The sequence below is a fragment of the Diadema antillarum genome, unplaced genomic scaffold, assembly GCF_040938485.1.
Source record: "Diadema antillarum isolate AM-2024a unplaced genomic scaffold, OU_Dant_1.0 scf00000060, whole genome shotgun sequence".
NCBI lineage: Eukaryota > Metazoa > Echinodermata > Echinoidea > Diadematoida > Diadematidae > Diadema > Diadema antillarum.
In genome coordinates, this window is record NW_027270949.1 from 2,636,112 (window position 1) to 2,660,492 (window position 24,381).

Here is a 24,381-nt window from a genome sequence, read left to right on the forward strand (position 1 = left end):
CTTCAACAAAATTGTACACTATTCAGCTATTACTCATATCAATGACAAATTTATCGGATGAATAGTTTTTGGACTATCAATGATCAAAAGTGGGAAATGTTTTTTGAAACACCTAGTACCTGTGCAGTAGACTGCCAGTCATGATTTGCCAGATCATTTCATTCGCACTATCATTCCCTAAATTTTGACTTTGATGTTGGGTAATCCAGGCACCCATTTCAGACATACAATTGTACCACTTCCATGGCCCACCTCAGGAGGCCAGGGAGATTCACTGAAGGGAGATTCAATGAAGGGACAAAAGGGAATAAAATTGTCACTGCATTAAGAAGCAACTTATGGACAATTAGTTGGGTTGGTTAGAAAGATACACGATTCCCTAAACACATAACTGTGGTTACCTTATGATCCTTGAGTGGGTGAAACAGCAGCCGTCAACCCCACCTCCCTATACCTTCCCCTTTATAAGAACTAGAAAAGCACTCTGAGAGCGCAAACCTCCGCCAAGCATGCAGCTCATTGCCACCATTGATCTTGTTCTTCCATAGAGATATCAGTGATTTCCACCCATATAGAAGCCTTTGTTACGTCATAAACCCTCAGCTGCACGGCGCGCCTCGCCCCAGCAGAAACTAGAGCACTCACTTTTAGTGCGCGCATGCAAACCTCAAATACGCGCAGCCTGAATTCCCAAGTTCATTGACCCTACCTGCCAAAATATTAAAAATCCTTCATAAATTCCCCCAAAATTCTTGGATCACTACCAAAAGTTAATCGTTTGTTACTTGTGTCATTCTCAACCTTTCCTACAAGTTTCATCCCAATCCGTTAACTACTTTTTGAGTTATTTTGCACACGGACAAACAAACTAACTAACGAACTAACAAATAAAGCAACGGTAACGAAAACATAACCTCCCCCCCTTGGCGGAGGTAATAATGATGAGTGGTATATCAGTACAGTATCCATAAGAACGGTTAGACAACGATCAATCAATCAATCAAGTGTCAGCGGTTCTGTTCTCCGATAACCCTGTTGTAGACCTACATGTACATTGTACAATAGTGTGAGTTGTGGGTATATTCCTGCGACAAGATCACGGATGACAATTATGTAGAGTCAGAGCAGAAACAACTACAACATCAAACATTATGATACAATAAATTCATACAGCTTCAGATATATTTAACGGAAAAATATATTTTCTGGCAAAATAACGTATACATGCAATTGGTACAAACACATGTGTACAATACAGTTTGCTGTCATTACATGGCCAGTTTGTCGTTGATTTTTTTTTTCAACCATCATTTGGACAGAATACACAAAGATCCATCCTGAATTTCAGAGGAAATCAAACAATGCACACACTCTGCAACAGTGATAAACCTTAATATTACAGGATTTGCACCAAATTTCTTCATGTTTTTTGCCTAATTTCTCATTAAATATCATTTCTCTCCTCTAATACTCCTCTCCATCCCTGTTTTGTGCTTCATTGTTTCAATATTATTTTTATTGTAGAAAAGTCTCTATGGACATAATGGATATTATAAGAACAAACACAGTTTTTGTCCTTAACTTTTGTCAGACAAACATCCATAATTCATTTATTTTGAAAGCACCTGATTACCAGTACTAAGCTGTAGAGTATGCTACGTAGTAGTTAGGATTTCAAATATTCTGCCATGGCATGTCCAATGCTTCAGTCAAAAAAAGACGAAGAAAAAAAAAGTCCATCTTCAAGATGAACAAGAATATACTGAAAGCCACAAAGATGGCGGTTACATACAGTATGAACAAAAATGTGTCCGTCTTGGCAGATGATCAGGTACAAAAAAGGCTGAATACACTACGGACTGAATTTTTGTAGACAAGCAAAGATTATGATATGCATTATCACCACTGGGCAGTCTGAGTACAAGGACATTTTCAAAACACTGGATTCACTAATTTTCTTTAATGAAAAAGATTATTCATAGTCAACTTCATTATGTGCCTTTCCTTGGTGCTATTTCATTGTGCAGGAATCACATTGCATTGTTCTTTATGATGTCCAATATTCCACAACCAACTTTTCATCTCTTTATTAATTGATGCAATTTTACAGTATAAATTTGTCACAGCAACCATTCTGTGCACAACTGAGAATATTCTCCAGACAGATGCTCAGTACAGAAGCAGTGATTAACGGGCTATGGATAGCACATAGAGAAACATGTGCTTTTTAGGCACTTTTAGTATGGCAAATTTGTAGCAAAATCAAAGAAGGACATTGTACCAGTAACAAGTTATGATAATTCATGGCGAAAACAGCATAGTGAAAGTTAAAATTTAAAACTAGGCCCAATGTGTTACTCATATCAAAACTGAAGCAGTGCAAAACATCAAGGAAGACTCTTTTACAAGGCAAAGGAGAATCTCAAAATAAAATTTTGATCCATTCATTCAAAGACCAGCCACAAGGGTTTTATCTCTAAAATTAGAATTTCTGTGAGCTAAGCACCACCTTAATCTACATACTGTTGTGGTGGAGGTACATGTATTTCTTCATTGATCAATTACATAGTGGTGTGATTTATAATCTGCACACATAATTACATCAAACAGCACACACGCATAAACACCTTACCTTTATAATCAAACTGAACTCAAACATGATTAGAGAGATGTTTGAAACTCTGATGAGGTTAATGTAAACCATATTCATATACTTCTGATTCAATGCAATAACTCACTAATATGCAGCATAGTTAAAACATGTTTTCATTACGCATGTTCAAAACAGGAATATACATGTAAACATCAAATTCCCCTTTGAATTGAATACTATATACCCCATACAATTTGCAGGGTTTTCATATTCACACATTTCGCAAATTTAACAACACGCAAAAATGATAACTCTGATCGCGGCATGAAAGCATGCACATTCACCACTTACTTTTCTATGTTCACTGTTTACAACACAGTCATGATTTAAACACTTGTGGGAAGTCCCAATTGGTTAAAATTTGACTCGCTGAATAAATGGCGTATACAGTGAGTTACTTTTAAGTGCTTGTTTTTGCAAAATCTGAGTAAAAAAGAGTATGATGTTGATGGTCAAGAATCTTGCACTAAAAATGTCATCAAATTGAACCATAAAGTTCTCCTTCATATAAGAACAGAGGAGGTGAATAAAAACTCTTTTTGTGCAGCAAATTTGGCACTCTTAATGTCAGGGAAGCAGCAATTGACCCCAAAATACTTGTATGGTTTCAGTGCACATAGAAATACAATTACTGTACTAGGTGAAGCCAAGTGAAGCTTGAGGAAATTTGGGACAATCCATTCAAAAAATACATTTTTTAGAATCTGATTAAATCTCTGTGTAGCCACTTCTGAATAAGACGACTGTAATCATTCATGATGTCACAGATGTTAAGTATTACGGAATAAAACAATTATATAAAAAAATTACCACATATCATTATTTTTCTAGCAAACTAAAAGAACATTTGACCTACCTCCCTAAGAATGTAGGGGACATAAGAAGTGAAGAGAAAGTTTACTTTTCATTAAAAAAAAATAAACTTCATTGAATTCAGATTCAGATTCACATTCAGATTCATTTATGATATTATGTATTTATTCTATTATGATATCATGTATTTCATATATTACCTGTTAATAAATTGACTGATATATTTTCTCTAGAGTGTTCCACTACTGTGACATCACAATTTTTTATAGTTTCTTTTTTTTATATTAAATCCAGCCATGTGGCTACAAGGATTAACCAGAACTGTAAAATTCACAACCTTCAAATGGATTGTCGGCTTTTCCTCAAACTCTACTTGATGCTTTCCACTAATCTTTCTTCATTCACTGATTCCACCTACATGTATGCATTTTGGGGAAATTCCCCCCTTTTAAGCACAGACTTGGCATGGTTTTGTCTGATCTAGTCGTGGGCCTTGTCAAAGTCATGTTGCCAGACTGGTGACCTCTTCTTCAGGAATGAGTCGATGCCTTCTTGTCCATCCTTCAGCGATAAATTGTTCACCATCACATCACTGGCCTCCCTGCACAATTGATATGAAGATGTCAAATGCACGTAAGACAAAGAAACAAATAAACATTTGAAGAGTTTTATTGCAAAACAAGCTAAATCCAATCTTGTTAAGTTGAGATATTTGTGATTAAAGCTGCTAAAAAACAAACAAAAAAAAGTAATAATACAGGATATTTTTAATCATAACTTCTAGAATATTCCTTGTTATGTCACAAGTGAGGTATTACTGGAAAGGTTTAATTATGCTCTATCTGATGATGGAGTTACATTTTGTACTTTGACATTAAGAATGGTACTTCGCTCATTTTGCAATAAAATTCTTCATTATTTATAATTCAAAATATTCATATGTAAAAGTATCACGTATCATTTTCCCAAATTATATATCTCAGAAATATCCATATCTAAACAACGAAACTTACATTGTAGTTGTGTGTATCTTCCAGAGCACTAAGCAAAATTTGATAATCACAATCACTCTATGATTACTACATTATTGTTGGGACATTGAGACACAGTGAATTTTGGTTAAAGAGCATTGCACAGAGGGGAAAATAAAGGTGAAAATCAACCTTTGACTGAACAGACGGATGAGTGATTTAACGGCCAAAGATGGCACGCATTTCTTAGAATACAAGAGGGTACTGATGGAGCCATACAACTCTTAAGTCAGTTGCCAGTCGCAAAGGTACAAGGTTAACACAAAAGTTGCCAATAATGTGAGTGTAAACATCATGAATTCCACTGGACTATCACATGGCGTACAGTCCATATCTTATTGTCAATTCCATACCCTGAACTTGGCCTAGGTTAAAGGTCAGAAAACATTGACCCTAACTTTCTCATTTAGCTGTCCCTATGCTGTTTCCATGGAAAATCAATCATGTTTTGATGTGTTGGGCTTAAAATTGTTAAACTTGGGATTCTTTTTTTTTTTTCCTGCTCACCTGTATGCACCTCCTCGATCTAACTTCATCTGAGTGTTAAAGCAAGCCTTCCCCATTGAGATGACAGAGCGACTGTACTTGCAGATTTTGGTGGCTATCTTCATTGTCTGGTCAGAAGAGTAATGAGTTATAGAAAGACAATAATAAGTAAAATGATACATGGTTCTATTGGCATCACTGCTATCTATGCACCTACAAAAATTGGTGACCACAATATGTGTTATATTTACAAGATTGACTAATCTTAGTATGTTTGCATTGCTTGTTGAGATACCACATGCTAATGAATACATATATTATCAAATGATATGAAAAAACAACAGATAGTGTTCAGTAATAACTCTAATGCAATTATTACCTCCACCAAGGGAGGAGGTTATGTTTTTGTTACTGGTAGTTCGTTTGTTTGCTTGTTCGTCCCTGTGCAAAATAACTCAAAAAGTAGTAAACGGATTGGGATGAAACTTGCAGGAAAGGTTGAGAATGACACAAGTAACAAACGATTAACTTTTGGTAGTGATCCGAGAATTTTGGGGGAATTTATGAAGGATTTTTGATATTTTGGCAGGAAGGGTCAATGAACTTGGGAGTTCAGGCTGCGCGTATTTGAGGTTTGCATGCGCACGCTAAAGTGCATGCCAAAGTGCGTGCTCTAGTTTCTGCTAGGGCGAGACGTGCCGTGTATCTGAGGGTTTATGATGTAACAAAGGCTTCTATATTGGGAAATCGGGCGACTTTCAGCACACAATGCTATTAGTACGTATGGGTGAAAATCACTGATATCACTACGGCAGAACAAGATCAGTGGTGGAAATGAGCTGCATGCTTGGCGGAGGTCTGCACTCTCAGAGTGCTTTTCTAGTTTCATTATCAGACATGGAGCCTGAGATGAATGGACTATATTGTAATCTAATGAATAGAATATGCATCACATGGGCAAAAACAATAACTGAATGGTAATCGCCCTCTATACATCGCATTTTAAGATCAATAGGGAGTACATGGAGATCCTTGCATGGTATGGTGCATGAAGATTTCAACAGAAAACTTTACTCTGAAATAATGTTTGATGATAAGGGATGTGACTTTAATAGTGAAGTCCTAATAAGAAAAACAACCTTAAGAAAAGGCATGGTTGATGATTGGAGAGTGTTTTATTTGAAAACTTTATGATACCACATATAAACCTGGTTTACTTTCAGAATAGACTTTACCAGGGGCAGAAGCATCATGAAAATCTAGTTTATTTCACCAACAAAAACAGTACAAAAAGATAGCTGAGTTTATATTCATCAATGTTACATGGAGAACATCAAAGCATTGGTTCGTATGATATCCAAGCGTCAAAATTTCTTTTACACAATCCAAAGAATGATTTCATCCATAACTTACAGAGATGCTCTCACAAACAATATCCATATTATATCAAGAAAGGGTAGCCAAGACTCCACGACACTGTCACAAATGTACACACTAGTAGTTATGTACATATGTATGATGTACTGTATGCATGGCTGTTTTAATGTGTATGTACACAGGTTGACCAGATTAATGGAGAACATTCTATGTGGTATAGATATAGTACATACAGGCTGACCAGATAAGTGGAGAATTTTCTAGGTGGTACACAATGTAGCTATACAGTACATGCATGTAACAGGAAATACATTATAGCTCACTCAATCTAGAATGATTTCACCCATTCCAGAAAGTTCTGGGAAGTGCTAACATATTTGGCTGAGTGAGGCACTGTCCCTGTAGCCCAATGTGATTGGTAGTTATTCTTGGTAATGACGTTTTGTACATAGTTAGGCAGTGAGTCATCCAGGTTTCCTGGAACTTAGACTGGCTAGTAGGTTGGAGAGAGTTATAGAATGTGCTAGAAGGGGTGAATAGATAGTATATAAGCTAGAGAAATTCTGCAGTAGGCAGAGTACCCAACACCTCTGCTCTGAGAGTTACGTCACTTCTGGCTTTGAAGCGACTTGTTATAGTCAGTCCTGTGTTACCTGCTGACGTGTTATGTTTGTGGAGATACTTGGCCTGGGAGACATTTTTGCCTGCAGATAATTAATTTGCCTTCATTGGGGATAGACACCATTTTTGTGTCAATGGACATTGCTACGGAAAAGCTGTGATGGGCTGGATTCTTAGCTGAACATTATTAAGTGAATCATCATTCAACGCATCAACTGGACGTGGTCGTCACAACGTTTGGACTCTGCACGTTTCGCCGTGGACATATTTCGTGGATTTTACCCCGGATCTATACCGTGGATTATCGCAACCTGCGTTTGGATTTACGTCGAAGGAATCATTCATCGGTGCATCGCGGATCATTCATTTGTGCATCGAACATCATATTTGGACATTTCCAGGGATATTGCGTGTAATGCCTACGTAAGTAATTCCACTACTGACATATTTGTTTCTCGTGATCATTATTGTACTGATGTGACGCCGATTACCAGTCTGTACCCACAATATCACTGTTAATAAACCGCCTGAACATCAGTTGATTGTTTCTTTTGTGCGATCATTCTCAGAGTGATTTTTGGTCGTAACAAAATTGGGGGCTTGTCCGGGAAGTGAATTTAAAGCCAAAACTTAGAATTTGGAACGTTCCGGAATCCAGAATATTGGAACAGACAAAATACCAGTTGAGTTGATTGTTCAATTGTATATTGTGTGTATTACATTGTGACAATGTCAATCAGTACAATGGATGTTCAGGCATTTGTTCAGAGGACAGATTTGTCCCTCAAAGATTTGCAAAGGTTACGCAAATGTGATTTGACTGCTATTGCACAGCATTTGAATGTTGATGTTCCACAAGGTGCAAGAAAGGCAGAGATTCTTGATTTAGTAGCTGGTCACATGGAGCTCAAAGAAGAAATCGACATTCCAGATCAAGCTCAAATTTCTGATCAGACAAGGCTTGAGCTTGCTAAATTGGAAATGAAGGAGAGAGAAAGGGCAAGGGAATTAGAACTGGAGAAAGAGAAGATGAGATTAGAAATGGAAAGGGAGAGGGATAGAGAACGAAGAGAAGTGGAGAAAGAAATTGAAATGAAGAAACTTGAAGTGGAGCAACAACTGAAATTGCGTGAGATGGAATTGACTCATGCACAGACTGTTGGAAATCATGAAAGGGCTCCCTCTGAATTTGATTTGGCCAAGAACATTCGATTGGTGCCAAAGTTTGAGGAAAACAGAGTTGATGCATACTTTGTGTCATTTGAGAAGGTGGCTAATAGTTTGAAATGGCCACAGGAATTTTGGCCCATGCTCCTTCAAAGTGTGTTTGTCGGCAAAGCAGCTGATGTGTACTCATCTCTCTCTGAAGAGCAATCGCGTGACTATGCTACAGTCAAGAAAGCAGTGTTGAATGCTTATGAGTTGGTGCCAGAGGCATATAGACACAAGTTCAGAAATTCGTACCGCAGACCAGGCCAGACACATGTTGAGTTTGCTCGTGAAAAAGAAATGATGTTTGATAGGTGGTACAGGTCCCTGAAAGTGGATCAGGATTTTGATAACCTACGTGAGGTTGTTCTCTTGGAAGAATTCAAAAAGAGTGTTGCTTTCAGTGTGAGGTCGCATTTGGATGATCACAAAGTGACAAGTTTGCATAAAGCAGCCTTGATGGCTGATGAGTATGAGCTGACCCACAGAAATGACAACAGACCACCTTTCAGGAATTTCTCTGGAAATAAGAGAGACAAAATTCAGTCGAGCAATCCAAAGAATGCTGGTCCTGAAAAAGGCACGAGTTCTGAAACTTCATCGGCACCAAAGCCTCAATCTGACAAAGGGTCCAGTACAAGTGCAAATGTCATCAAATGTTTTCATTGTAACAAGACAGGGCATGTAAAGTCTCAGTGTTGGAAGTTGCAAAACAAAACAAAAAAGGACTTGGGATTTGTTATGTCAAAAAATGTCCTACCCGAAAACAGTGTCCCGTTCAGTGAAACACAGGCCGTTGAAAGTCAATCTCCCAAATTCAAAGATAGGATGAAGCAGGTGGATGAGAGCTATCGTAGCTTTTTGTTTGATGGTGAGGTGACCCCATGTACTTCTGGTAAGGCAGGTAAGCCAGTGGTCATCCTGCGGGATACGGGGGCCTCTCAGTCGTTGATGGTGGGTGGTGGTATGACTTTTCCACCAGATAGTGCAGTGAATGCAAAAGTCTTGATTCAGACTGTTGATGGCAGTTATATGTCAGTGCCACTGTATAGAGTGGATTTGAAGTGTGACCTAGTTTCTGGTCCTGTGACTGTTGGAGTTGTTCCTGAGTTGCCCATGGCAGGGATTGATTTCCTGTTGGGGAATGACTTGGCTGGGGACAAGGTGGTTGCGTCTCCAGTTGTTTCAGATAAACCAGTGGTGGTTGCTGAAACTGAGCAGTTGCAGGAGGAGTTTCCTGGGATTTTCCCAGATTGTGTTGTGACTAGGTCTCAGGCTCGTAGAGCTGTTCAAGATGATGCGGATTCTGTTGATGTGGAGGAGAATTCCGGTGTTTGGTTGGCAGAAACCTTTTTCAAGGATTTAAATGATGGGGTTGCTGTATTAGGCTCCAAGGCTAACAGTGATGGGCTGTTTAGCAAGTCTTCCTTGGTTGAAGCACAGCAGGCAGACTCTGAGTTGAAAGGCTTGTCTCAGACGGCGTGTTCTGAGGCTGAGGCTGAAAAGGTCCCTGAGTGCTATTATGTCAAAGATGGCATTTTGATGAGGAAGTGGAGACCTCCCCATAGGCCAGCTGATGAGGATTGGACGGTGGTCCGTCAAGTTGTTGTCCCTCCTAGTTACCGCGGTGAGATCTTGAGGATTGCTCACGAGTTACCTGTTGGCGGCCATTTAGGCGTCAGAAAGACAAAGGATCGGATCATGAGGCATTTCTATTGGCCAGGGTTGAATGTGGATGTGGCTGAGTTTTGCAAGACTTGTCACACATGTCAGGTGGCTGGTAAACCACAACATTCAGTGAAGCCGGCGCCATTGATTCCGATACCTGCGTTTGAAGAACCATTCAGTCGGGTTCTAGTTGACTGTGTTGGACCTTTGCCTAGGACTAGGTCGGGTCACAAGTACCTCTTGACAATCATGGATATGTCTACACGGTTTCCAGAGGCTATCCCATTGCGAAATATCACTGCTAAGACTGTGGTAGATGCTCTAGTGCAGTTTTTCACTAGGTATGGGTTGCCCAAGGAAGTGCAATCTGACCAAGGGTCAAATTTCATGTCAGGCATATTTCAAGAGGTGATGTATCGTTTGGGTGTGAAGCAGCTGAAGTCGTCAGCTTATCATCCCCAATCCCAAGGTGCGTTGGAGCGCTACCACCAGACCCTAAAGACAATGATTAGGGCATTTTGTGAGGAGTATCCCGAGGATTGGGATAAGGGCATCCCTTTCCTGCTGTTTGCGACGAGGGACTCCCCAAATGAGTCGACGGGTTTCAGCCCATTTGAGTTGGTGTACGGTCATGAAGTTAGGGGCCCACTGAAGCTCATCAAAGAGAAATTCATGACTGAGGATGATGAGGTCCACCTACTTGACTATGTGTCAAAGTTTCTTGAAAGGCTTTCAAAGGCTTGTGAGGTAGCTAGGGAACACTTGAAAGTGTCACAAGACTCTATGAAGAGAAAGGCAGACAAAAATGCCAAAGCCCGAACTTTCAACCCAGGTGACAAAGTTCTTGTACTGCTGCCCATACAAGGTGAACCACTGAAAGCCAAGTTCAATGGCCCATACTATGTCAAAAAGAAACTCAATGATGTGAACTATGTGATCAGTACGCCAGACAGACGAAAAGATCAGAGGGTGTGTCACATAAACATGCTGAAAGAGTACTATGAGAGAAAGGCTAGTCAGCCGGTAGGCGTAGCTCAGGTGGTAGTAGAAGAAGTAGATGAAGAGGGAGAAGCTCAAGATGAGAATGGAAGTGAGCCCTCTAGTGCCAGGTTGTCTAACTCAGAGATGTTAGGGAAAGTAGATCAGGCACTGAACTACCTACCTGAAAATCAGAGGAAAGATGTGACTAGTCTGTTACATGAGTACAAAGAACTGTGTAAAGACAAACCAGGCTGCACCCCTCTGGCGGTACATGATGTTGATGTAGGAGATGCTGACCCTATCAAGCAAAACCCTTACAGGTTAAACCCGAGTAAACTGCAAAAAGTAAGGGAAGAGGTTCAATACATGCTAGACAATGACATAATAGAACCTAGTAAAAGCAGTTGGAGCTCCCCAATTGTCATGGTGCCCAAACCGGATGGGTCTCAGAGATTCTGCATAGATTACCGAAAGGTGAATGCCGTGACGAAAACAGATTCTTTCCCCATTCCCAGACTAGAAGACTGCATTGACAGGGTTGGAAATTCTGCATATGTCAGTAAAATAGACCTTCTAAAGGGATACTGGCAGGTGCCCTTGACCGACAAAGCCAGAGAGATTTCTGCCTTTGCTACACCAGATGGCTTGTTCCAATGCAAAGTAATGCCATTCGGCATGAAAAATGCTCCAGCCACCTTCCAACGGCTGACAAACCAAATCATTGCCGGACTTGACAACTGTGTAGTATACATTGATGACATCCTAGTGTATAGTGACACGTGGGAGGAGCACATTACACACTTGCGGCAACTTTTTGATCGACTCAAGGAGGCCGGATTGGTGATTAATCTGGCAAAGAGTGAATTTGCAAAGGCCAAAGTGGTGTATCTCGGGCATGTAGTCGGTCAGGGACAAGTATTGCCAAGAGAAGCCAAGGTAGAGGCTATACTAGGCTTTCCCATCCCCCAATCCAAGAAGGAGTTGCTCAGATTTCTGGGCATGGCTGGTTTCTACAGGAAATTTGTACCAAATTTCAGCACAGTAGTCACCCCCCTAACAAACCTGCTGAAGGGCAAGGCAAAGTACACCTGGACTGATGAGTGTCAAAGAGCCTTCGAGAAACTAAAGGCAGTCCTTGCTAATGAGCCTGTTTTGGCAGCTCCTGACTTCGCAAAGCCATTCAAGGTGGCAATAGATGCTAGCGATGTAGGAGTGGGAGCGGTTTTGCTCCAAGAAGATGAAGAAGGCACTGAACGACCAGTTAGCTACTTCTCCAAAAAATTGAACGCATACCAGAAGAAGTACTCCACAATTGAGAAGGAGGCTCTCAGTCTCATCCTTGCCCTCCAGCAATACGAAGTGTACTTGACAAATAGCAAAGGGGAGATCACGGTCTATACTGACCACAACCCCTTGGTCTTTTTAGACCGGTTCAAAATGAAGAACAACAGGTTGTTCAGATGGAGCATGATGACGCAGCCATATGCACTCAAAATCAAACATGTGGCAGGCAAAAACAATGTAATTGCAGACGCTCTGTCAAGAGTGTAACATGAAGAGAGTATCAAAGGTGAAAAGTTTTCACCGCATATCATTTCCAGTGTATGTGTTTAGCATATTCATTAATGTGTGCAAAACAGTTTGATATGATTGTATAAGCTCTGAGAATCCAAGCAATATCATTGTAAATGGTATCCATGAAAAGAGAACATGGAATTAATACAGCTATCCAAAAGGCATGTGATAGTATGTGATTATTGTTGCTTGACTTGGATTTTACCTCACATTCATTGTAAATAATAATGAGAAATTGTGAAGGTAAAAGAAACCCTTGCTACGGCAAGGCTTTCTTTTTCCCATGGGGGATGGTGTCACAAATGTACACACTAGTAGTTATGTACATATGTATGATGTACTGTATGCATGGCTGTTTTAATGTGTATGTACACAGGTTGACCAGATTAATGGAGAACATTCTATGTGGTATAGATATAGTACATACAGGCTGACCAGATAAGTGGAGAATTTTCTAGGTGGTACACAATGTAGCTATACAGTACATGCATGTAACAGGAAATACATTATAGCTCACTCAATCTAGAATGATTTCACCCATTCCAGAAAGTTCTGGGAAGTGCTAACATATTTGGCTGAGTGAGGCACTGTCCCTGTAGCCCAATGTGATTGGTAGTTATTCTTGGTAATGACGTTTTGTACATAGTTAGGCAGTGAGTCATCCAGGTTTCCTGGAACTTAGACTGGCTAGTAGGTTGGAGAGAGTTATAGAATGTGCTAGAAGGGGTGAATAGATAGTATATAAGCTAGAGAAATTCTGCAGTAGGCAGAGTACCCAACACCTCTGCTCTGAGAGTTACGTCACTTCTGGCTTTGAAGCGACTTGTTATAGTCAGTCCTGTGTTACCTGCTGACGTGTTATGTTTGTGGAGATACTTGGCCTGGGAGACATTTTTGCCTGCAGATAATTAATTTGCCTTCATTGGGGATAGACACCATTTTTGTGTCAATGGACATTGCTACGGAAAAGCTGTGATGGGCTGGATTCTTAGCTGAACATTATTAAGTGAATCATCATTCAACGCATCAACTGGACGTGGTCGTCACAACGTTTGGACTCTGCACGTTTCGCCGTGGACATATTTCGTGGATTTTACCCCGGATCTATACCGTGGATTATCGCAACCTGCGTTTGGATTTACGTCGAAGGAATCATTCATCGGTGCATCGCGGATCATTCATTTGTGCATCGAACATCATATTTGGACATTTCCAGGGATATTGCGTGTAATGCCTACGTAAGTAATTCCACTACTGACATATTTGTTTCTCGTGATCATTATTGTACTGATGTGACGCCGATTACCAGTCTGTACCCACAATATCACTGTTAATAAACCGCCTGAACATCAGTTGATTGTTTCTTTTGTGCGATCATTCTCAGAGTGATTTTTGGTCGTAACAACACCCAATTAACATAGAAACATTTCTGGTTTTCTGAACAGCCATGTTATATACATGGCGTACTCAATTGCTTCATACAAAACTTATCAATTTCTTTGATTTCATCATGAAATAAATCTTGGGGACTCTCACCTCTTCCTGTAATGCTGCCTCAGGCACAATCTTACTGATTAAACCATGCCTTAGAGCTTCTGTAATAGAGAGATGGAAAGAGCGAGCAGAAAATATATCATTGAGTATATCAATTGAATTCAATTTCAATTTTCAATTCCAATGAAATCTTATTTCCGATAGCACATTTTTGTTGTCGATACAAGTTCAATGCAAGTTTGCTAATGCAGTTTTGTAAATATACATGTACGTGTACAAAGCCTAAAGCATAAAAAAATTAGTGTATCTCCAAATCATCTACAAAAATGAGTGATTTATCATCTTATACCTTTTTTAAAAAATATTTCCATATATCTAGGTATTCACTATTTTCTTTTGAGAGGTAAAATCAAACCAGGCTGACCAGGAGTGGTATGGCAGCAGTTTCTTTAGACTATTGCAGTTAATTACTGTACGAGCTGAAATTTTTGCAGTGGTTTCATGTTCGCGAATTTCGCGAATCGCCTTTGAACCACGAAAATTACAACATGCGAAAATAACAACGCGCGAAAACAACGCAGGATCGCGTCATAGCCTTCAACATGAGTTGTCGACTGTGCACGCACGTCGCACAGTACAGCTAGCTACAGCTGTTTAAAGTGCGTTCAGTCTACTCTTGCAGCTGCATTCTTGATGTTCGCCTGTCGATGTCCGGCACGAATTTCGAAAGTCCTTGGAGAGTATTTCTTTTTGATATTTGTTTTACTTTCAAATTGAGAAAGTAATAGTACTTACACGTGTAAGGTACTTTTAGTTTAGACAACTATAGTTTTCTCGTGAGAGTTCAAGTAAGTTCAGTTAGACCCTCGCAACCGCGAAAGTAACAACACGCGAAGATGTCCTCCAAGTAGCAATTCGCGAAATTATCTGTACGCGAAAATTTCAGCTCGTACAGTATTGTGGTATATTGCGAGAAGTTATCCATACGATATCAAACAGAGATGGACAGACAAATGGAGACAGAGAGGGAGATACAGTATTCATCGCATAATCGGGACAGGTTGGGAGTAGCAAACACGGCCCCTTTAAGCGAGGTGCCCGATTTCGCGATGAGTACTCACCATACACTAACGGCATACGACATGTACATGTAGTGCACACACACACACACATGCATACTGACGTACTGTACATGTTCATGAATACACAACACGCTACCCCTCGGCGCGACCCTCCAGCTCTCCCTGCATTCTCGCAATGATGTAGAGTACTAAGTAATCGCAACCGGGTTCGATTCTTCTGTCAAACACGCGTGTACACGTAAGCTCACGTAATCAATGTCAGCTCATAGTCTAGATTCATAAAACGTTACGTATTCGCACATACATTGAACCCTTCTCATCTTTCACGCTCTCCCTCCCACTCTCTCCCCCATTTCACTGAATACGTAACTGTTCATAGCCCATTTCAATCACGTAACTTTTGCCCAGTCACAACTGAGGAAGATTGTGACGCACACACAGATCACAGTGTACAGCTGTATTGAAACTTGAAACCAAAGACAGTAGATAACAAGATACGAAGGCGCGCGATAACAATGGACTTTGCCCTCAGAGTGTATGACTGAGATTAAACAACGCACACAGCCTGGGCTGTATGAGCGAGGCATGTTTTTTTATTGGATGTGAGTCGAGTAGGAATTGCAAGCGAGCACATGGCTTTGCTTATGTAGGGGAGAAGAATGTTCGCGAAGGCATGTGCTTTGCAATGGCATGGATACCTGTACACGGCGCTTTCGTGGCTATGCATGTACATGTACTGGATGGACGGAGGTCAAAACACACCAATCCGAAGCTTGCTTTGTAAGTTTGTTGTAAACGACAACTGATACGGAATCTTTGAAATATTGTTGTGGTATTTTGGTAGATTTTTTGTGTAAAATATTAACAAAATCAAAGATCGCTTGAAGAAAAATTGTCCCGTTTATCAGAGGTCCCCGCCCGATTATCCAGTGAAAATAACGTGCGTTGGAAATGTTTCTGGGAAGCGTATATCATTTAAGCGAGGATCCCGATTATCAGATGCCCGATTATGCGATGAATACTGTATATAAAAAGATGATAGATAGAGAGAGAGAGAAAGATAGATAGAGAGAGAGAGGGAGATAGATAGAGAGAGAGAGAGAGAGAAATACAAAAGATAAAAGAGAGAAAGAAATATAGTAAAAGAATATGAGCATGATAACTATAAAATGATCTCAGTCAGAAAATTGCTGTCAGACACAAAGATGTCAGTACCTTCCGCTGTGATTGGTTCGGCAGTAAATAACATCTCCATGGCAATCTTCTTTGGGACGGCCCGCCCCAGGGCTACGGCTGGTGTGGAACAGAACAGGCCCACGGATATGCTGCAAACAGGAATCAACAGCAGAATTATGTACATGTACAGTGTACAACAAAAAAAGGAATAACAATATGACTTAAAATAACATGAGAATAAAAATTAATTGATGATGAGAAAAACACTGATGATGATGAAAAATAATGCCACTACTGATGATAACAATGGCATTAATAATAATAGAAATGATAATCATAACAATATTGAAAGTACTTAGCACATACCTATACTGATTAACGAACAAACATATGAATTACATATATAAACAAGCATGCTACTTTCTTCATAAACCCCCTAAACAAACACACACAAACAAAAACAAAAACAGAACCTGACTTTTACATGGAAAACACATTCAAAAGTTTAGTCCTATATGACTTACTATTTGTTATAGTTTTATCAAGCGCAACTTTTCCATGACTTCTGTTTCGTGATCAGTCTGATTTTAAAGGTGCATGGTCCCCATGTTTTAGTCAAATGCGTACGCGGGCGCACGGCGCAAGTTTCCTATAGAGACCTACGCTATCGACTTCTCTTTGGCGCTTACGCTTTGGCCCACTTTCCCGAGTCCGAAGAAGTCCGATTCACTGTAGTCAGTGGTCCGATCACAGTTTGGCTCATGATTCGGCTGAGGGGGATGACAGCTTTAGCAAACTTCTTTTGTGATGTCATAATAACAAGCACATATGCACGTACCCTGGCATTACTACAGACTGCGCGATGCGCAGAGAAGACAACAAAGGCAACGTTACTTAGCAACACCTACGCACTTTACTCTCGATGACAGCTCTACTTCGGTAATCTTCGTATCAATGCTAACGGTGATCGGCAGTATCATCAGCAGCGCCATCTACACTACCGGGACTATGCCCCTTTAAAGGAAGTATCACAGTAGCCTACTAGGACAGGAAGTTGTTTGCCCAAATGATACCAGAGTCCTTAAAAAAAAAGGGGGAAGAGCTCGTCCAATAATTATAGCCAAAGCTGGGGATGTCTAGAGAATCTGTCAAGGCGCCTTACCCTGGGGTGGCAAATCTGGAGTTATCCGCAGCAACGGCAATGTCACAGCTGGCTACAAGCTGACAACCTGCTGCTGTGGCAAGACCTGGGTTTTAAACACACACACATACATAAAGAAAACGAGAAGTCAACTGGGAGGGTCAAACTCTTGTTTGCAGGCTCAAACCCATGTAGGTCGGAAAGGAGTCTGCGCCAAGACTACTACAAGTACGCGCACCACCTTGGCATTGCAGCCTCTCCCAACAACTAGTTGGGAGAAGTTACAACACAGGGCCTATGGGACAGTGTCAGGGTGGTGCATGTACTAGTCTTGGTGCAGACTCCTTTCGACCAACAAGGGTTTGTGCCTGCAATCTAGTCAAACTCTGTGTTCTTTTCAATTGGTTTGATAACTACTCAATTGTATGAGTGAAGAAATTATCGTTGCAGAGGGGAGAAGATGTACTATAACAGAAGTGTCACCCAAAGTATTTTTAGTGAATAAAATTGCTACTGCTGATCTACAATTTTTTCAGACATGTTTGCTAAAAAATTGTAGATCAGCAATTTTGATCTTATTTATCAAAACTACAGAGGGTGACACTTGATATAAATCTGTTATAGAACTCAATTATACTCTGCGAATCTTTGTTATTTTGTTAGATGTTGTTTCTTGTGTCTTACATCAAATTCTGAGATGAAGAAATAGATTGACAACAATTACATGTACAGTGAATGGTAATTACAAAACACACACAAACACACACACACACACACACACACACACACACACACACACACACACACAAACCAAACACAAAAACACACACACAAACAAACCAAAAGGGAGATTAGAATCAAATGCATTCTGCTTCTGCAAATTAATTTCCATCATTCTTCAAGGTTTCAATACCAACAGCACAGATGGAGGCTACTAGGTTCAAAGGTCACTGAAGGGGAAAGTCCCCTTTACCTTGAACTTGGGCGATGACAGGAACCGGTATGTCTTCTACCAGCATCATCATCTGAGAGCACTTGTCGAAGACTTCTGCGTGGTATCCTCGACCTGTTGCTGTAGTCTGGAGATAGAGAGTGATATATCATAAACCAGGTACTATAGTAAACCTTGTGGACCCAGGCCTTATGAATGCAGCAATAATGTCATATAACTCAACATTATGTAAGAGAAGATACTTAAAGGACAAGTTCACCTTCATAGACATGTGGGTTGAGTGAATGCAGCGATATTAGTAGAGCATATCATTGAGAGTTTGAGGAAAATCGGACAATCTGTTCAAAAGTTATGAATTTTTGAAGTTTCTGCTCACTCAAGGCTGGATGAGAAGACTACTATAGCTTGTGATGTCACATGAGTACAACGATACAAAGAAAGAATAAAGAAAATTCAACATATTTTCACTTTTCTCGCATAACAAAAGACCACTTGACTTCTCTCTTTCAGAAGGCAGGGGGAATAATATTACCCTTAACATATGTCAGTAACAAGTCGAAGAAATGTGCAATTTTTCAAAAAGTAAAGTTTTGTAAAATTCTCTTTTTATTTTCTTTATATGGTTGTACGCATATGACATCATACACTGTAGTAGTCTTCTCATCCAGCAGTGACTATGCTGATACTTTAAAAATTCATCACTTTTGAACGGATTGTCCAATTTTCTAGAAACTTTCAGATGTGTTCTACTAATATTGCTGCATTCACTCAATCCAAATGTATATGAAGGTGGACTTGTCTTTTAATTTCACATTGTACAGTGTTATATTGCTAACATATATTGATACAGATCACTGAAAAGTAACACATATTTCTTAAATTCAGTATATAAAGACTATAATAACATTACATGACACAAAATGAATTTAAATCAGTCTAAAGTACATTACATTCATATTGGATAATTAAGATTAAACGTGTGGGGGAACCGGCATGAAAGTAGATGCTTGTGGGGGTTGTGTGATATGCTTTGATATGTATGATATAGTCAGGTCCGAGAAAATATCAAAAGTGTACCATATGTTACAGATGACCCGCACTACACTTTGGTCATTGATTGGCACACCTAAGAATGGTGTTTTAGGTTGATTTGTCTGTTTGTTTGTTTGTTTTCCACAATATGCGCTGCTATCCAGAACTTACCTATCAATTCTATTGATTTGCATCTTATCACAATAGCCTCAATACCAGATTAGTGATCATGTGAACTTTAAAGTCTAAAAATACTAGATCACTCAATATTGGAAAATGTCAGATTAATGTCTTTCAGTGAATGTCCCAACCTTAGGCTTCCTTGTCACTTGTGACACATGGTCTTGTTGAATTTAATCACTCTCATAGTACATTAACAATGATAGCTAAAAATAACTATACATAAAGCTACATGGATGTGAGCTTTTATGACTGTTGCTTTGGTTATTACAGTCATGGCAAGCCATTATCACAGATAATCTCTTATGATCCAGGTCAAAGGTCAGTATAGTATCTTACCAGCTCCCCAAGGTCGTGACCTGCCGAGTAAACAGGACCCTGGGAGGCCAGAATGATGACACGGAGGTCAAGGTCATCGAGGTCACGTGTCAGGTCATCGGTGACAGCATTCAGCATGGCAAGTGATAGAGCATTCCTGGTATACCAGAGAAAGAAAACATACACTGACACATTGCCATCTGCACAAACACATTCTTAATCTTATGTATGCCTGTCTATTATTGCCCAGGTATTTAACCTGATTGCATCATAGGAAACAACACAATCCAATTAAATAATCTCTTACACCATGGGAGTTTACAAAGAAATGATTACTTTTGAATTCTTATTGAATTTTTCTTTCTAGTAAGTGTTTACGGCATGGTAAGCTGCTTTATGAATGCTGTTGTATAAAACCCCTTGACAACTAGTCCCAAGTGTACTCAGTCAAGTGTCATTTTTATGTTATCATAGTTGTAACAAATGTTTCAGAAATTACCTTTTCTTTGGATTGTTGAGCATGATGGTCCTGATCCCATTTTCTTGAGTTGTTTTGGTGAGAGGTTCACTGTCAGTAGCTAGGCTTCTACTCTGAAGGCACTGGACCCCTCTGCTCAAGATTGGAGCCTACAAAATAAAAAGAAGGAAGAAAAACAACAACAACAAAATGAGCAAGAACTCTGGCACAGTGAGGGTTACACAGTTTCCTTCTTTGATTTTTTTGTCCTTTCTTTTTGATCATTCAAGGGTGGCAACATTTCTGGCATGGCTCTTTCTTTCTCTCTCTCTCTTGCTAAAACTGTGGCCTCCTCATCACACAAAAACCCAGGATGGAGTATTAATTTGCTTGAAGTCAACAATACATTTTTTAATGTACAGAGACACTATAATGTAGACTTTGCACTGATTTCTGACCCTACAGGCATTACACTGATCATAATATTCCTTTTCTCTCATGCTGAAACCAATTTTATATCACCATCCCTGGCATCCATGTATCATAAACCACATGTGGTAGTACAGCATATATAAGGCTTTGATAAGCATGTGGTGTCAGCACTGGGTGTAATAACATGTGACTGCAAGGCCTACACAATGTAGGGATAGGATAGTTAACTAGTGTCCTTCTCAAAAATCAGATGTCCACATCTGTTATGTCTTGAGCATTTAATCAGAATGGAAAACGGTGCAATATAAATTTTATGTATGTATGTATGCATATTTTTTGTACATATGTATATTATATCATAATTAAATACATGTATATATTTATGTATGTATGTTTGTATTATTATTATCATTATTATGATCATCATTATATTTTCAAGTTATTATTATTATCATTATCATCATCATCATCATCATCCCTGTTATCATTATGAAATATGTCGACATTTATATGTGAAAATCACAGAAAGCTCGACAGAAAAGGGCAAATTGTGAACTGAAATTTTGCAGTTCTTATAAAAAAAGAATATATAAATAAAGGGCTCATTTTTCAACATCTTACTTTTTTTCTTCTCAAATTGTGCACACTCAAGGGCACAAATGTAAAATCAATTTCTTTTTTTTTTCACCTTCTTTTTGGATGGGTGGGGGATCCTTAAATTCATTTTTTTTTTTTTTTTGTCTTGGCAATGCAAATGATAAATGTCATAGACTACAGTGATCTCTAATTGTCTTCTGGTTTGGATATTTGGTGTCATATCAGAATGACATAAATATTATTTATTTTTATCATATCACAACTTGCCAATGTACTACAGTTTGCACATATGTGAGATATTTAATACCCTTATTTAGCCCATTGAGGATGGGCTATTTTGCTATGTACAGCATGCATTTCCCATATGATGAAAATTGCTTTTAAAAGTGGCTGAGATATTGGAAAAACAAAGTAAAACAATGTAATCCAAATATAAGGTGGGTTCACCTTTTCCTAAGAACGCTTTGTTTCTGATACCTCGATAATTTAGAAACCAATTTTCATTTAATAAATTATGTTGAATTTCTCTCAGAATTACATGCTCTTTCACATTTCATACCAAAGAGGTTTCTCATTATCTCAGCAAAAAGCTCAAAACTACCATATTAAAGTGGCAAGAATTTAATATGTCATGTCTAAAGAGAAATACAGCTGTATGGGGGGGGGGGGGGGGGGGTGGGCATCCACAAAAATATTTTGTATTGCAGTGAGTACCGGTAGTTATCACATAAGCAAGTATTCAGTTTTATTGACAAAATTGTCCTTTAAAGCAGACTTCCTGTAAAGGAATTGCATCACCTTTTCTGATAGCCAGCTTTTTTGTTTTACATTGAAGTTTAATGGTGACATCAAAGACTAGGCTTACCTTTTCATTATAGATTCATTCAAACAAGACAAACTGGTAATCATGTAGAAATGCACACCTACCGTTCGCTTCGCCGTTTGTCAATCAAATTTTGTGCAGCTACTGGAGATGCTAAATTGAACCATATCAGAGAGTTTTCATGGAATTAGAAAGCCGAAAAGGTAAGAAAAATGAGAAATCGGAGTTGAAATGTACGTCGGTCGCGAACATAGTCTCCGACGTAACTATTGCACCGATTTCGCAGAGAACGATGTCAATGATTATAATCGATTCTGGTAGTCTCTAATTAGCCGCTTTCTAACAATATCGAACTTGACTCGTGCAATACGTGTAGCCCCTACTTTCTTTTTCGTATATTTTTTTTTTTTCTTATTGTTAGCTCACACCTGAGTCGAAGCAGGGAGGTGAGTCGAAGGCTCAAGTGAGCTATTGTGATAGTTTTTTGTTTTCCTTGCCACAATCATGATTACCACTTTTCAAATTATTGATACGATTTATTCATACCAGGATTAAGACATCGATCCTTTCTTTAAAAATTGTGGCAAGTATTGATTTTATCATGACAAAAGTTGATAATAATTTAAATTAAATTATCTAATTTGAATAGTGTTGAAGGGAATAGAATTAGGTTGAAGGAAAAGTGGAAGAAAAAGGTTGGGCTATTAGAAGGGAGAGAGAAAGAGAGAAAAGAAGATGAGAAGGAATTCAAAGGGGATTTGTTTCTAGTAATCTTCATAATTTATAGGCCTAATTTAATAAATTAATGAGAATAGTATTACAAAAAGTGTATGTTATACAATCATGTATTAGTTATTGTGGACTTCTCATAAAGTGCTCATTTTACCTAAAAAGAAACAGAATTTTGAGATTGAAATGGTAATATGTTTTTGATTGATAAGTTCACTTATAGTAGAAAGAAATTGTTTTTATGATAGTATTTATTTTTCCATTTCATTTCTTTAATTATGTATACAAAAACTGCAACCCCAGTATTTGCTTTTGTTTTGTAGTAAAAATCCATTTTATTGTGCAATATTCATGATGGATAATTCCCATTTTTTCAATATCTCTTACTGTTTTGTACACATATTATCCGTCCATCATTTAGTCAGCAAAAAATGTTCACAGATATACAGTCACACGCAGGAGAAAATTAACTAAAACGATAAAAAAACAGACGCATCAAGATCACTTTCTTTTTTCCACATTTTACTGTCGAGCCGACGTAATTATTGTGGTTAAACACCAAACAAGCGGCTTTATTACAGACTACTACGATCGATCATCATCGTTATATCGCTCTTCCACATAATCGATCATCCCATAATGCTACGCTGACACAGCCGTCGATCGGCGTACTGTCGAGTCAAAATTAGCTACTTTTCTTCTGTAATTGACTATAAATTTCATGAAACCGTCAGATATGGTCCATCTTGACATTTCTGATAGCCACAAGAAGTTTTCATTGACAAATTAAGGAAGGAAATGGTAGGTGTGCATGGTGCACTGGTGTGCATTTCTACATGATTACCGACAAGCTTGAAGGAGATGTGATGAATAATGTAGGGCCTATATCATTTATAAATTCAAAAACTCTGGTTAGATGTGGAGTAGAAATGTACACCTAAATGTTCTTTTTCTTAAAACATCAGCCTGTTTGATAAATCATGACTTAGACTCTACTATATTCCAATTTTATTTTATTTTTTCTGTGATCGAGAAAATTCAGAACATCAAATATCGATCATCATTCATTCTGGGATTCTGCCATTTAGCATTTTATTCCCAAGTTTCCAAGTTTTAATTTTATCAATGATCCTCCCCAAACCCCCAAAGGGTGAGCAAGAATACCAAATGTAAGTAATCATATGATAAACATGCAAATTGAGGTCTAAGGGTTCGTGCTGCATGCATCATCCATCCCAAGCCATGCCATGATCGGAGCCGTGGCCGTGTGGGATCCCAGCTGGCTTCACTGACTGAGCTGCAAAAACGCAACTAACACACATTTTAATGGATGGGACCGTTACCAGCACTCCGAAGAAGAACAGACTGATGAAGAAATGTATGATTTTGCCGAGATTTTAATAAATGAAGACGAAAATAGAGGTCAAACACTTTTATACTTACTCTAACGTTTCTGATCAATGCATGGGTAATTCTATGGAGCGACGACATGATGGTGCGGTGGTACGTTGGTGATTGTTCAGGCAGCTTCGACCTACAAATACCTTTACAGCT

General features: G+C 39.0%; 1 protein-coding gene across 1 annotated transcript; it reads right to left on the reverse strand.

Moving 5' to 3' along the window:
* Positions 1-3,761: 3,761 nt before the first annotated feature.
* LOC139716076 (enoyl-CoA hydratase domain-containing protein 3, mitochondrial-like) lies at positions 3,762-24,381 on the reverse strand. The gene is made up of 9 exons (XM_071627629.1): positions 24,271-24,381; positions 20,289-20,416; positions 19,811-19,946; positions 18,281-18,386; positions 17,329-17,413; positions 16,206-16,315; positions 13,951-14,009; positions 5,005-5,111; positions 3,762-4,067 (listed from the first exon to the last, which is right to left on the reverse strand). Exons 1-9 carry the CDS (start codon positions 24,316-24,318, stop codon positions 3,947-3,949), a joined length of 900 nt encoding a protein of 299 aa, XP_071483730.1. The 5' UTR covers positions 24,319-24,381; the 3' UTR covers positions 3,762-3,946.

Coding starts and splice junctions, on each gene's coding strand:
- LOC139716076 (XM_071627629.1), bottom strand. CDS start 24,318: ATGTCGTCGCTCCATAGAATTACCCATGCATTGATCAGAAACGTTAGA. Junction 19,947..20,288: donor CTCAACAATCCAAAGAAAAG/GTAATTTCTGAA, acceptor CTGGTATACCAG/GAATGCTCTATCACTTGCCA. Junction 18,387..19,810: donor GTCACGACCTTGGGGAGCTG/GTAAGATACTAT, acceptor CTCTATCTCCAG/ACTACAGCAACAGGTCGAGG.